The following is a 15,875-nucleotide window of genomic DNA, read 5'->3' as shown; positions in this document are numbered from 1 at the left end:
TTAAGCATCCAGACCTTCCCGGCGCTCTGATTGGCTCCTTGTAGAATAGGAGCAAGATTCCAAATTCTAAATAACTTTATGACTGAGCTGAGACCATAGGGGGAATGGTTTATCATCCATCTCTCACAGCTCCTTGTCATTGATCCAATTGACCTTTTATTGGACAGGTGGCTCAAACAATCCACTGTGCATGCTGTATTACGTGTGTCTCTGTGTTATACAACCATGGCCCCTTGGCAGAACCAAGACTGACATCTCTCTCCCCCCCCACCCCCAGGCTGGCCCTGTTGAAGAAGAGTGGCGAGGAGGACTGGAGGAACAGGATTAATCGGAAGCAGGATGTGGTGAAGGTGGCCGTGTCAGAACGTCACGCTCAGCTATGGGAGGTGGAGCAGAGCTTCAAGAAGAAGGTAACCTGACTCACTACTGTATATACTCTACGGTACGCTCCTTTATCAACAGAAAACTATACCCCTACTAGAGACTTTACACAAACACATGGTTAAAGTATTTTGGCCGACACTTTTATGTAATGAAAGAGTCAATCAGGCAGTTAAGGCATATTTTGGGGGGAAATCACAAACACCTTAATTTGCTTTCTACTTTTCCAATCAAGTAATCACAAAAGGGGAAATTGTAAGAATACTTGCCTGAATGAATGAATCCTTTTACCATGTGCAGATGTTGTCGCTTTTTTCAGCTATCGCCTTTAGACACCTTTAACTGGTATCAATGAACCATAAATAAAGTAAAATTGTTGGTTTAATATGAACTCGTTGTAAATTCATATCAAGACACAGTTGTGGATATATCTAAACAGAGGGGTTGTGTATTGCCATTGATAGTGTGTGTGTGTGTGTGTGTGTGTGTGTGTGTGTGTGTGTGTGTGTGTGTGTGTGTGTGTGTGTGTGTGTGTGTGTGTGTGTATGTCTTTTCCTTTTAATCTCAGTCATGTTAGAATCACTTATAAAGCATGCTTCTTATCATGAGTATAAGCTTATTGATGCCAGAATTGCTGTGCATATCTTAAACTGCACTTACACTCAAATATGATAGTCATTGGTGGTTATTTTGATTTTGGAAACAAGTAGTAGGCCTATATCAGTAGTACTGTATTTATACTGTTTTACCATATTCTGTAAGCCATTTAGACAAGGAATCTCACCATGTGTGTATTCTGAAGACATTGTACAGTAGTTTTCAAGTAAATGTAATACTAAGAAGACCAGATTAATGTTGGCATCATTTCCTTAAATCCGGTTTTCTGGTCAAGATAACTTCCTGAGCAGTATCAGGACTTTGATTAATTGATATCACATATCTGTTGTGGTTTTGCACATTTATTTGGCAGGCATGAAGTGTAGGATATGAATCTAATGCATGTTTGTTGTCATTTCTGTATCTTGTCTTTAGCCTACAATAACCAATGCATGTTCTATGTCATTTCTCCTATTCTATCTATTTGTCTTCCTTCTGTTTGCGTGTATTTCTTACATTCAAAATAAACCTTTTATTTCAAATTTCTGCGTGCGCACTGTAGTTATGTTGCGTGAGGGTTAAGTGGTGTGGGGAGATTTTTTACACTTTACCTCTCTGTTTAGAACTATTCACAACCTCGCCTATTCTCTGTCCTATCACCGAAGCAGAAATACCATGTTTTGTTTTGGCTCACCAATCCTATTTCTTTTTCTTTGCTTTGGTCATTTTTTAAAACATTTTTTTACAGTATGGGTATAATTGACATAACTGAATGAAAACATTCCTCAGTGTTCCACGTGGTAAACACTGCCGAGTCGCCAACAACTGGATGTTCCGGTTTCAGTGGAAATGAAAAGAGTGCCTGTGACTCGACTTCCGCTTTCGGCGACACTCCCTCTTAACTCCTCCTCCACATTTACTGGATTGGTGGAACAGTGCAGAAGAGAAACTCCCCCGACAGTTCATTTTTTTTCTCTCTCGTCAAGACCAGTATATAGGGGAATTCATTTTAGGCATTTCTTTTACGCCTGCTATGATACATTACACATGCGATGACAGCTGCCATTGGTCAAGTTAACAGAGCACCTGAAGATTTTGCAATAAACTTGATTTCCTTTCCCCCTCATGAAACCAAAAGGCGGCTGTTGTCAGGCCTGAGTCGTATTCATCATGCGTCTTAGAGTAGGAGTGCTCTTTTAGAGTACGTTTTCCCTTTAAATCATAATGAATAAGATTACACGGGGGTGGGTCTGACCCGAGGTCGACACTCCTACTCTGAGACGCTTTATGACTATGGGCCCTGATCTTTTAACTCTGTAGAGGAAGATAAGAATGTCGAGGAAACTAAATGTATAGGATCAAAGCATAAAAGAGAAGAGCAGTGTATCAACTGAAATACGCCCGTCTTAGGGCTTCAAATGAGGTCAAGGATGGATGTTTTTGTTTTAGCCTCCCATTCAGCCTGGCCAGGAAGCTCAATCAAAACCATGTCCTTCTGACGTCAAAGGAGATATACTGTAGCCTACAGTACAGTAGGAATTAGAAATCAGGAAAAGCAACGTCTTTATGAGATTCTTTTCTAGGATGTTATTGCCCATGCTTATTAAGAGTTTGAACTACACTGAATCATTGCTTAAAATGTTAAAGGTACAGCTCACAGCAACTTCAGGGACTCAACTGAAAGTGGAAAAAAGTGGTGATCCTAAAAACATTGTTTAAATCAGGGGTTCCCAACCTAAGGGGCATCGGCCCCCATATGGTGTATGTGTGTGCATCTTGATTTGATAGATTGAGAATGTGTGACTCTGTCACCTATCAATTGATCAAATCACTTTCTCTAAAAGAGTATGTGTCATTTAATTAAGTGTTCATATAAGTGATCATAAAACATTTGGTAGTGGAATGACATTTGGGGAAATCAGCTCTAGACTTTTCTTTGTCTTCGAACCTAAAAGATGTAATTAAACTCGTTAAACCATGTAAAATTGCAGGAAATGATCTTCATTTTCCTAGTTCCCTTAAATAAAAGAAAAAATAAAGCTGGTGTTTGTATTTAATATAGGGGGAGGGAAGGATTGGGAACCCCTGGTTTAAATGACATCTGACAAGAATACAGCTTGTATTTCAAAGTCAACATCTCAAAAGTCAGTTAAGGTTTATAGGGTGCTGAGGTAGAGGTTGATGTTTTAGCTTAGCCTCAGCCAATCGGATGACAACTTAGTCTACAGACAACACTTGTCCTTTTTCTCCTGGTTGTCCTTCTTTAGGAAGAAGGGATGCTGATTAATGAGTTGGCTGTGTCTGATCAGCTCTGGGTAAGACCAGTGTGTTAGCGGGGAACCTAACACATACCCTGGTGTGTTGTTGGTATGGTGTTTTATACACAGTAGTATTGATGCTTGAGGGGGTAAGGCACTAATGACAGGGGTGTGGTCTCTTTTTTACATAGGGTTGCAAAATTCCGGTAACTTTACCAGGTTTTCCAGAAATCCTGTTTGGAGGATTCCTGTATTTATTATTCCCACTTGATTTGGGAAATCTTCCAACATGGATTTCTTGAAAAACCTGGGAATTTGGGATAAGTGTCCAGAAATGTGCAACCCTATCAATGTTTTAATTTATTACCATGGTGATGGTGTTGTCATATTGACCTGCTCAAATTCAGTCCTGCTGCTTATCAGATGTCGTTAATGTGGTTGTTGCTGTAGCTTCAAGTCTCAAGGCTTTTTGTGTAAAGTGGTGATGGCATGGGTTTGCATCCCAAATAGCGCCTTATTCCATATAAAGGGCTTTTGCGAGGGCCCATAGGGCTTTGATCAAAGGTAGTGCACTATGTAGAGAATAGGGTGCCATTTGGGTTGCGGCCTTGGTTTCAGGCGTAATTCTGAAACCAATTCACCAGCTCGTAGTCCCTGTCTATACAGCCATTTAAATCCAGACTCATAAACTGCATGACATTGTTTGTGTTGAATGAAGTTGTGCGGGCAGGCTATGACAACAATCCACATTTACAAACCTTTGTCAAAGTACAGTTGCATATTGGGTTGGCGGTATCCCGGTTTTTCCATCTAATGTTTATTCCCCTCTGTCATTGATTCTTTCCGTTTGACCTTTCTGTCTGTGACTTCCTTGGCCCTCCCTCCGAAGGAGCCTGTCTTTAACACCACTTTCTTTCCTCCTGATCTCCCTGACAATGATATTAGTCACTGTCTTGATCAGCACAGCCAGGTGAGATCAGGCATCCAGTTTGATGACCTGGATACTATAGCCAGCCTGCATAGCCTACCTACCTGCTTTATGCAGTTAGTGTTATTGAGTAGTAATGTGCTTAGTATCTACACCAAAGATCATGCATGCATCTGTAGGCTTTGCATGGTCAGCTCATCTACTATATGGATGCATATCATTCACTATATCCATTACTGTATACTCTCTCAAAAAAAGGCCAGGCCTGTTTTGTTTTTTTGCTGTGAGCTTGTGTGTTAAATCCGCTACCCCGCAGTTCTATACGGTCTCTATAGTTGTCCTTACTCCCAAAGTGCTATCCATATGTCTGCAGGCATTGTAATGATGTTGCTCTGCTGCTGCTCTCCCTGTCCTACCGCCACAGCACGATTCTGAGGCAACTTTTTTTCATGGCCTATTTAAAAACATGGCTACTCTTCCAAACGCCTAGTTCTGCCAATGAAGAGCATGGTTATTTATAAGCTACTATGGATTTGACGGTCAGTGCTTCTAGAGCTTTGGTTCTATGGATCTGTGGCTTTGATGGTACATAGCTTTGTTGCTGATAGCTGTGATGCTACATACAATACAATTTTGGTCATTCCAGGGTGTTTCTTTATTTTTACTATTTTCTACATTGTGGAATAATGGAGAAGACATCAAAACTATGAAATAACACATTTGGAATCATGTACTAACCAAAAAAGTGTTAAGCAAATCGAGATATATTTTAAATTCTTCAAAGTAGCTACCCTTTGCCTTGATGACAGCTTTGCACACTCTTGGCATTCTCTCAACCAGCTTCATGAGGTAGTCACCTGGAATGCATTTCAATTAACAGGCGTGCCTTGTTAATTTGTGGAATTCCTTTCCTTAATGCGTTTGGGCCGATCAGTTTTGTTGTGACAAGGTATGGGTGGCATACAGAAGATAGCCCTATTTGGTAAAAGACCAAGTCCGTATTATGGAAAGAACACCTCAAATAAGAAAAGAGAAATGACAGTCCATTATTACTTTAAGACATGAAGCTCAGTCAATCTGGTTAATGTCAAGTGTGGTTTCTTCAAGTGTGGTCGCAAAACCATCAAGCGCTATGATGAAACTGGCTCTCATGAGTACCGCCACAAGAAAGGAAGAGCAAGAGTTGCAGAGGATAAGTTCAGGATAAGTTACCAGCCTCTGAAATTGCAGCCCAAATAATTGTTTCACTGAGTTCAAGTAACAGACCCATCTCAACATCAACTGTTCAGTGGAGAGTGAGTGATTCAGGCCTTCATGGTCGAATTCAAATCAAATCAAATGTTATTTGTCACAACAGTGTGACCTTACAGTGAAATGCTTACTTACAAGCCCTTAACCAACAATGATTTAAGAAGTTAAGAAAAATAAGTGTTAAGTTAAAAATAGATAAGTAAAAAATGTAATAAATAATTAAACAGCAGCAGTAAACTAACAATAGTGAGGCTATATAAAGGGGGGGACCTATTTCACGGTCCATCAAAAGTAGTGCACTATACATTGCATTCAGGCCCCTTGACTTTTTCCACATTTTGTTACGTTACAGCCTTATTCTAAAATTGATTTTTTTTTTAAACTCCAATCTTTTTTTAAAACACAAAATACCCCATAATGACAAAGCAAAAATAGGTTTTTATACATTTTTGCAGATTTTATATATATATATAAAAGTATTTAATAAGAATATTTCATTCATTCAGATCTAGGATGTGTTATTTTAGTGTTCCCTTTATTTTTTTGAGCAGTATATATATATACACTGCTCAAAAAAATAAAGGGAACACTAAAATAACACATCCTAGATATGAATGAAATATTCTCATTAAGTACTTTTTTCTTTACATAGTTGAATGTGCTGACAACAACATCACACAAAAATTATCAATGGAAATCAAATTTATCAACCCATGGAGGTCTGGATTTGGAGTCACACTCAAAATTAAAGTGGAAAACCACACTACAGGCTGATCCAACTTTGATGTAATGTCCTTAAAACAAGTCAAAATGAGGCTCAGTAGTGTGTGTGGCCTCCACATGCCTGTATGACCTCCCTACAACGCCTGGGCATGCTCCTGATGAGGTGGTGGATGGTCTCCTGAGGGATCTCCTCCCAGACCTGGACTGAAGCATCCGCAAACTCCTGGACAGTCGGGGGTGTTACGTGGCGTTGGTGGAAGGAGCGAGACATGATGTCCCAGATGTGCTCAATTGGATTCAGGTCTGGGGAACGGGTGGGCCAGTCCATAGCATCAATACCTTCCTCTTGCAGGAACTGCTGACACACTCCAGCCACATGAGGTCTAGCATTGTCTTGCATTAGGAGGAACCCAGGGCCAACCGCACCAGCATATGGTCTCACAAGGGGTCCGAGGATCTCATCTCGGTACCTAACGACAGTCAGGCTACCTCTGGCGAGCACATGGAGGCCCCCAAGAAATGCCACCCCACACCATGACTGACCCACCGCCAAACCGGTCATGCTGGAGGATGTTGCAGGCAGCAGAACGTTCTCCATGGCGTCTCCAGACTCTGTCACGTCTGTCACATGTGCTCAGTGTGAACCTGCTTTCATCTGTGAAGAGCACAGGGCGCCAGTGGCGAATTTGCCAATCTTGGTGTTCTCTGGCAAATGCCAAACCTCCTACACGGTGTTGGGCTGTAAGCACAACCCCCACCTGTGGACGTCGGGCCCTCATACCACCCTCATGGAGTCTGTTTCTGACCGTTTGAGCAGACCCATGCACATTTGTGGCCTGCTGGAGGTAATTTTGCAGGGTTCCGGCAGTGCTCTTCCTGCTCCTCCTTGCACAAAGGCGGAGGTAGCGGTCCTGCTGCTGGGTTGTTGCCCTCCTACGGCCTCCTCCACGTCTCCTGATGTACTGGCCTGTCTCCTGGTAGCACCTCCATGCTCTGGACACTACGCTGACAGACACAAACCTTCTTGCCACAGCTCGCATAGGAACTGAGAAGTGGTCTGTGGTTGTCACCTGCAGAACCACTCCTTTATTGGGGGTGTCTTGCTAATTGCCTATAATTTCCACCTGTTGTCTATTCCATTTGCACAACAGCATGTGAAATGTATTGTCAACCAGTGTTGCTTCCTAAGTGGACAGTTTGATTTCACAGAAGTGTGATTGACGTGGAGTTACATTGTGTTGTCTAAGTGTTCCCTTTTTTTGAGCAGTGTATATACAGTTGAAGACAGATGTTTACATACACCTTAGCCAAATACATTTCAACTCAGTTTTTCACAATTCCTGACATTTAATCAGAGTAAGAGTTCCCTATCTTAGGTCAGTTAGGATCACCACTTTATTTTAAGAATGTGAAATGTCAGAATAATAGTAGAGAGTTGATTCATTTTCAGGTTGTATTTCTTTCATCACATTCCCAGTGGGTCAGAAGTTTACATGCACTCAATTACTATTTGGTAGCATTGCCTTTAAATTGTTGAACTTGGGTCAAACATTTCAGGTAGCCTTCCACAAACGTCCCACAATCAGTTGGGTGAATTTTGGCCCATTCCTCCTGACAGAGCTGGTGTAACTGAGTCAGGTTTGTAGGCCTCCTTGCTTGCACACAATTTTTCAGGTCTGCCCACAAATGTTTTATAGGATTGAGGTCAGGGCTTTGAAATGGTCACTCCAATAGCTTGACTTTGTTGTCACAACTTAGGAAGTATGCTTGGGGTCATTGTCCATTTGGAAGACCCATTTGGAACCGAGCTTTAACTTCCTGACTGATGTCTTGAGATGTTGCTTCAATATATCCACATAATTGTCCTCCCTCATGATGCCATCTATTTTGTGAAGTGCATGAGTCCCCCCTGCAGCAAAGCACCCCCACAACATGATGCTGCCACCCCCGTGCTTCGCGGTTGTGATGGTGTTCTTCGGCTTGCAAGCCTACCCCTTTTCCCTCCAAACATAACAATGGTCATTATGGCCAAACAGATATAGTTTTGTTTCCTCACACCAGAGGAAATGTATCCAAAAAGTATGATCTTTGTCCCCATGTGCAGTTCCAAACCGTAGTCTGGCTTTTTTTATGACGGTTTTGGAGCAGTGGCTTCTTCATAGCTGAGCGGCCTTTCAGGTTCTGTCGATATAGGACTCACTTTACTGTGGATATAGATACTTTTGTACCTGTTTCCTCCAGCATCTTCACAAGGTCCTTTGCTGTTCTGGGATTGATTTGCACTTTTTGTACCCAAGTATGTTCATCTCTAGGAGACAGGACGCGTCTCTTTCCTGAGCGGTATGACGGCTGCTTGGTCCCATGGTGTTTATACTTGCGTACTATTATTTGAACAGATGAACGTGGTACCTTCAGGCATTTGGAAATTGCTCCCAAGGGTGAACCAGACTTGTGGAGGCCTACAATTTTATTTATGAGGTCTTGGCTGATTTCTTTTGAATTTCCCATGATGTCAAGCAAAGCGGCACTGAGTTTGAAGGTAGGCCTTGAAATACATTCACAGGTACACATCCAATTGGCTCAAATGATGTCAAATAGCCTATCAGAAGCTTCTAAAGCCATGACATAATTTTATTGAATTTTCCATGCTGTTTAAAGGCACAGTCAACTTAGTGTATGTAAACTTCTGACCCACTGGATTGTGATACAGTGAAATAATCTGTCTGTAAACAATTGTTGGAAAAATGACTTGTGTCATGCACAACGTAGATGTCCTAACCGACTTGCCAAAACTATAGTTTCTTAACAAGTCATTTGTGGAGTGGTTTTAATGACTCCAACCTAAGTGCATGTAAACTTCCTACTGAAAAACTTCCCACAGCATGATTCTGCCCCCACCATGCTTCACTGTAGGGATGGTGCCAGGTTTCCTCCAGATGTGAAACGTGACAGTCAGGCCAAATAGTTCAATCTTGGTTTCATCAGACCAGAATATTTTGTTTCTCATGGTCTGCGAGTCTTTAGGTGCCTTTTGGCAAACTGCAAGCAGGCTGTCAATTGCCTTTTACTAATGATGGTTTCTGTCTGGCCACCCTACCATAAAGGCCTGATTGATGGACTGCTGGTTTTGATGGTTGTCCTTCTGGAAGATACTTCCATCTCTACAGAGGAACTCTGGAGCTCTGTCAGAGTGAGCATCGGGTTCTTATTCACCCCCGTGACCAAAGCCCTTATCCCCCGATTGCTCAGTTTCGCCTGGTGGCCAGCTCTAGGAAGAGTCTTGGTGGTTCCAAACTTCATCCATTTAAGAATGATGAAGGCCACTGTGTTCTTGGGGACCTTCAATGCTGCAGACATTTTTTGGTACCCTTCCCCCGATCTGTGCCTCGACACATTCGTGTCTCGGAGCTCTACGGCCAATTCTTTCGACCTCATGGCTTGATTTTGCTCTGACGTGCACTGTCAACTGTGGGACCTTAAAAAGACGTGTGTGCCTTTCTAAATCATGTCCAATCAATTGAATTTACCACAGATGGAAACAGGAGGCACCTGAGCTCAACTTCGAGTCTCATAGTAAAGGGTAAATTAGGTATTACTGTTTTTTTATTTTCTATAAATTTGCTAAAAATTCTAAATCTTTTTTTCGTTTTGTCATTATGAGATATTGTGTGTAGATTGAAGAAAAAAATATATTTGATCAATTTTAGAACAAGGCTGTAATGTAACAAAATGTGGAAAATGTCAAGGGGTCTGAATACTTCCCTGAATGCACTGTAGGTAATAGGCTGCCATTTGGTACATAGACAATATTTCACATCACTGATTACACCCAGAGTCTCCCTATCCCAATGTCTCTGTGTTCTCCAAGCAGAGGATGGGAGGGGGAGAGGAGACTACGGAAAACCAGAACCAGCCTATCGAGATGTCTATCCATGAGAGGAAGCAGCTGATCGTGGCTCGAGAAGAGGCCTGGAAGTCCAAGGGCCACGGGGCCGCTAACGACTCCACACAGTTCACTGTGGCCGCACGCATGGTCAAGAAAGGTCGGGTCATCTAATGGGCACACTTGCACAAAAACACATGTATTTGCACACGCATCTGAGCGCACACGGAGCCAGGGTTTGTGTCAGTCAGTGGATAGTGGTCTTCCGTGTCAATTCGCAATTCAGTTACACTCATTCCATATAACCCTGCAGTTTGGTTTGGCAGCCAGTGCCTAGAATTCTCCCTACAGCCTTCCCAGACCCTCCCAGCTCCCATAGAGTAGCAACAGTCAGTGTGTATTTCAATCGGGCCGAAAACTATGTGTTTGGTCTCCTATTATCCATTTAGCAGTGGTACAGAGGGTCTTGGCGGTTCCTGGTTGAGTCAGGTTTACTGCTGAGTGAGAGTGAGTGAAGCGTGGTGCATTACTGTAAGAAATGGAGGGGGGGGACACACAAACACTGACTGACAGACAGTTACAGTACTACAGTTGCTGCTGGGTAGGTGGCTAGCGTATCGCTACAGTAGCTCAAACACTATATATATATATATATATATATATATATATATATATATACCTATATATGTCTGTGTATGACCTATATAACAGTAGTTAATTTACATTATGCCCTAACTTTTCAGGTCTCTTTTGTTGTTCTGTGTGGTTGAACATCCAATTATATTGTTAATGTCTGTCTGTCTGTCTGTGTTTCAGGTCTGGCTTCTCCTTCTGCTCTCTTGAACCCTGTGACATCTCTCCCTTCCAAACCCAAGAACACCACTCCTGCCATCTCCAAGCCTCTGGAAGGTCAGTAGCCCAATTCAGTTTTTCCCTTTTCTCCCTCACCCTTAGGGATTCAAAAGCATTGGACAGATTGTCTACCATGTTTATTACACATATCCAAAGCTTTAAACTTTTGAGTAGGGTTGAACAAGTTCACGTTTTTGTGAGAAAGGTAAAAATCATAATTTGACACTAACCTCTCTCTCCTCTCTGGTCTATGAGTGACCTTAAAGGGAAACTCCACCCAAAAACTATCTTTCAAAATACAGGAATTATCTCTGTATGATGTATTTTGCGTCACATGATACAAAACGCAGCATCATATGATGCAATTTGGATCATAAGGGGATAATTTCTGTATCTTGAAAACTTGATTGCTGACAAGCAAAACAGTTTGGGTCTATGGCAACAATGGACTATTGAAACAAATACTAAAATATTGTTTTTGGGTGGAAATTTCCTTTAATATTATTTACAGTAAATAGTTTTGACTCGGGGTTGGAACCGGTTCAGGGAACAGAACAGAAGCGAAAAAGAACACACATTTTAGGAACAGAAACGGAACCTGGAACGAAAGTGATCTCTAGTGTTCCAGAATATAACTTTTATTTTAAGATCTTGAGAACTGGTTAATGTCTAGTATAAAATTCTGTAACGTCATAACGTTAGTAATAGCCTAAACATTCCAGTTCACGTCACGTGATCAAGCCAAGCCCCCTCCATGTCCACCTCTCTCCCATTTTACATTTTAGTCATTTAGCAGACGCTCCTATCCAGAGCAACTTATAGGAGCAATTGCACTTAAGTGCCCAAGGGCATGTTGACAGAGTTTTCACCTAGTCCGCTCTGGGATTCAAACAAGCGACCTTTCGGTTACTGGCCCAATGCTCTTAACCACTAGGCTTCCTGCCGTCGATCTCTCCTCTCCGGTGAGATTTCAGTCGCATCTCAAGCATTCATCTGACCAATCAAACATGTACGTAAATAACTAGCAAGCTTCTCTATCCATGCTAATGGCTCGAGTAAATTAATGAGCTGTTCTGCTCAGAACGATTGGAAAATATTTTCAGTTCCAACCCCTGGTTGTGACTGCATTATGTTGTTTGGGGTACTGTCATTAGACACATGCTGACCCAAATGTAAACGCTACTGAGGAGTTCTTGTGAATAATGTTATACTACTCATCTTCATCATAACATGTGTGTATCAGCCACTCAATATAAAATACACTAGCACTGATATGTCAAGAATCACCTCAACATAATCCAATCACTGCGTAGCTATTGTAGCCTCTGTGCTGTTTGACTCACGACCAAACTACAGTGCAATACTTATTTTGCCAATGGTAACATTTGGTTATAATCAATTGTCTTTGTTTTTATTCTTTAAGAAATGCAGGATTTATCTGATACTGAAGGTGTTTTATCAAATTCCTTTTGCTGTTGTGTTGTGTGCATCATATTGCCTGTAATTGTCATGTGTAATCCCTGTGACATTAACCATTGGTGTGGTCATTGTTATCTGGAAACCAATGTCTGATAGAATATGATCCCCGGGATAGTGTTTGGTTGCCCTCAAACTTAAACGCTGTGTTGATGCATGAGACAGATGTCACCTTCATTGCTATTGTGATTGACATTTTTTTTGTGGATGGATGTCTTTTGATTTCATTGAAAAGTGAGTCCCAAATGGCACCCTTTTCCCATGCTGACTAAGTGTAGATGTCAGTCTCTCACCATTCATAGAGTAACTCTTGTGTGTTGCTTTGCAGAGATCGAGGCCAAACCGGACATGAACCTGGAGTCGGACAGGAAACTCGATAAGCTGGACTCTTTCCTGAGCAAGTTGAACAGTAAAGGTAAGTGCCTTGTTCTAGTACACTGTCACGGTCTTTCCCAATTCGCTCCCAATTCGCTCCCAACTCTTCCGCTTTGGCACTACCTCTGTGATGTTTGCTGATCTGTAAGGTGGAAGGAATAGGGTGGAAGCTCCGCCACTATACTGCTTATTCCTGTCCAGACCCTACAGATCTGCAAAAATTGAAGATTTAAAGCCAAGGGGGAGGGGTTGGGACCGAATTGGGACCGACGGTCTCTGTCTATCGAGGCCTTAGTGACTGGGTTATGTCTAGGGTTGCAAAACTACAGGTAATTCACTTAAAGTTACTGGAATCTTTGGTAAAAACACCATCGGAGACGACTGAGGACATCTTGAGCATAATGTTATGTTACTCATCTTGTCTTCCATGCTTCTCCCGTCAGTGGGCGGCCTGCAGGAATCCACCATCACAGTGACGAAGAAGACGGTCAAAGATGTCATGAATCTGGATGATGAGATGTTCGACAAGTTTTACCGCCACGTGGCCGAGATGCCCCTCAACATGAACAGCAAGGTGGACATCAATGACGACTTCGACGACATCTTCGGTGGTACCCAGATGCCCAAGTAAGGATGTGCACACATTCACTCACACACACACACACATACACAGTGCAGAGGTCAGGGGTGAGTCAACACTGTAAAAACCCGTCACCTGCTTTCTGTTGAACCCTAACTTCTGACCTAGGCTGACCTCCGCCATGGTGGAGCACAAGCGGTCAGTGCGTCCAGTGCGCAACGTCCAGTCGTCCAGGAACCCTCTGAAGATGCTGGCGGCCAGAGAGGACATACGACACGAGTACACAGAGCAGAGACTCAACATTGGCCTGCTGGAGAGCAAGAGGATGAAGCAAGAGAAGAGTGAGTACATGAGAGGGAGTACATAGAGCAGGGACTCAACATAGGCCTGATCTAGAGCAAGAGCAAGAGGATGAAGGCTTCGAAGGGTTATGGTTAGTCCACAATATGATTTTGCCATATTGCTTACCTTATACCTATCCATCCCTTCAGATCTACAAAAGTGCTTGTGGTTGGGGGAGTTTCGGTAACTAGAAATATGGGGAAAATAAGTTTTAGATCTGATTGTGCTTGTATTCAGTTGTAAATGCATTGTCAGTCTATGCAGAGGTGGATGCTGTGTGCTGTGCTTTAAATTGCTTGCTTTACAGTATGTGTGACTGTAGTTGAGACACACACATTAACAGAACCACAACAGCTCTCTGATAAAATATTCTCCAACACTTCCCACGACAGCAAACTTTCCAGAGCACACTTTCAATCGTATGTTAATAACTCGCTTCCTTCCTATACTACAGTACCTGAACTGATTAAAATCAGGTTGAATGGGTGAGCTTGAGTGCGGTTGGCAGCTTCAGTAGGTCAAGGAGGAGCTGGTACTCAGGCCTTGTACTGTAGTTCTATTCTATAAATACATTCACACATTGCATTCTGGGATAGCAGACGTAAACGCTGTAAAAGTGACCTATATTTAAATGCCTTGTCTGAGTCCCAAAATGGCACAGTATTCCCGTATGTAGTTCACTACTTTTAACCAGGGCCCGTGGGGCTCTGGTCAAAAGTAGTGCACTTTATAGGGAAATAGAGCGCATCATGAATGCAACCTTGCCTTAATTTCCTGGTATTGTGCAGAGCAATCATTCAAATGTTCACTGTTGTTGTAAAATACTCTTTTCATGCCAAAACTAATTGTCTGCATAAATGGCCTTGATGTAAAGTTGCCTTAAATGTCAATTCTTGTTGTCTTGGAAAGCTGTGTGTTATTACAATACAATATCAGTACTTGTTGCATTTACATCTTGTCTGTAAGTCAACTGATTTCAGCCAGTATATGGCTGTGGATTGACTGCACTGTTTGAATGAAATGTTGGCATATTGACAGTTAATTAGAACACAATGGAATCGTTTCCACTAAAACTGTCTGGATAGCTAACAAACATACAGTGCCGACAATCTTCAAATTCATTGCGCAAGGCAAACCATGGTTGACCAACTGCCATACCATAATGGCTGACCTTATATAGATGTGGTACAGAGGTCAATTGAAATCAACCAAAACAGTGGAATTGCCATGGAAACATGGGGGAAAGATCCCGAGTCTCCTCATTACCCCCCCCACGCTAACTAAAGCAACTAAGGAAAATATACAATGGTGTGTGTAATCAGTAGTGTAAGTGAGTGTTTTGCATGAATGTGATAATGCAGGGTGTTGAAAGGTGCCAATGCAAACAAACAAAAGGCCACCAAGAACCACAACACAATCTACAAAGGTGTCTACATGGAGAGAGTCTCTTCCATGAATGTGGAAGAGGTCTATTTATCCTGGGACATACCTGGCCCAGGTGTTTCCCATGTAGCTGACGACCCTCCCCAACTCCGCCCACCGGCATCCTAATAAGGAAACAAGAACAAAGACAGAATACGGCAGACAGAGTGGGAGGGTCGTCACAGTGTATTTCATATTGTTTTGAGGTATAAAAAAAATCTGCGTATGATGCTTGTATGGATGTCAACCCCAACATATGTTCATGTCATCGTTACAAATCAACTGTGTTGGCTCCATTGGCTCCTTTACCACATCTATGCCATCATAAGAAGGTTCATTTCCATTCTGGTGTTCTGATTCCTAATAATTATATGGTATATTGTATTTCTTTATAACTTCTCTAACTTATGGCTCCATCTCTATGTTCCAGTGAATAAAAATAGTGGATTCTCTGAGGTGGCTCTGGCGGGTCTGGCCAGTAAGGAGAACTTCAGCAGTGTCAACCTGCGCCGTGTCAACATCTCCGACCAGATGTCCAACAACAGCGCTGTGCCCTACAAGAAACTCATGCTCTTGCAAGTCAAAGGTGAGACGGTCAGATGACCTCTAGACCACTCAACCCCCCAAAGGTACAAGGTCATCAGTCAATCATGATAAAGCCCAGATGAAAAACCCAGCGAAAGAATGTGGTTATGTCACGTGTGCTCCCTCTCCGGGCCTCTAGGTCAACAGGCTGCTCATTATGGCGCACACCTGTCACCATCGTTACGCGCAACTGCGCATTATGACACTCACCTGGACTCCATC

The 15,875-nt window shown here is 42.4% G+C and overlaps 1 protein-coding gene across 1 annotated transcript in view; it reads left to right on the top strand.

Moving 5' to 3' along the window:
- Positions 1-15,875, top strand: part of LOC135517537 (supervillin-like) — a 109,762-nt gene that overhangs the window by 61,109 nt on the left and 32,778 nt on the right. The window contains exons 14-20 of the mRNA XM_064941934.1: positions 278-410; positions 10,007-10,181; positions 10,838-10,930; positions 12,678-12,764; positions 13,168-13,351; positions 13,473-13,645; positions 15,499-15,654. Of these exons, the coding sequence (XP_064798006.1) occupies positions 278-410; positions 10,007-10,181; positions 10,838-10,930; positions 12,678-12,764; positions 13,168-13,351; positions 13,473-13,645; positions 15,499-15,654 (1,001 nt within the window). The remainder of the gene's footprint in view (positions 1-277; positions 411-10,006; positions 10,182-10,837; positions 10,931-12,677; positions 12,765-13,167; positions 13,352-13,472; positions 13,646-15,498; positions 15,655-15,875) is intronic.

This window comes from Oncorhynchus masou, chromosome 28 (assembly GCF_036934945.1).
Source record: "Oncorhynchus masou masou isolate Uvic2021 chromosome 28, UVic_Omas_1.1, whole genome shotgun sequence".
Classification (NCBI taxonomy): Eukaryota; Metazoa; Chordata; class Actinopteri; order Salmoniformes; family Salmonidae; genus Oncorhynchus; species Oncorhynchus masou.
This window is presented reverse-complemented; position numbering and strand designations above follow the sequence as displayed.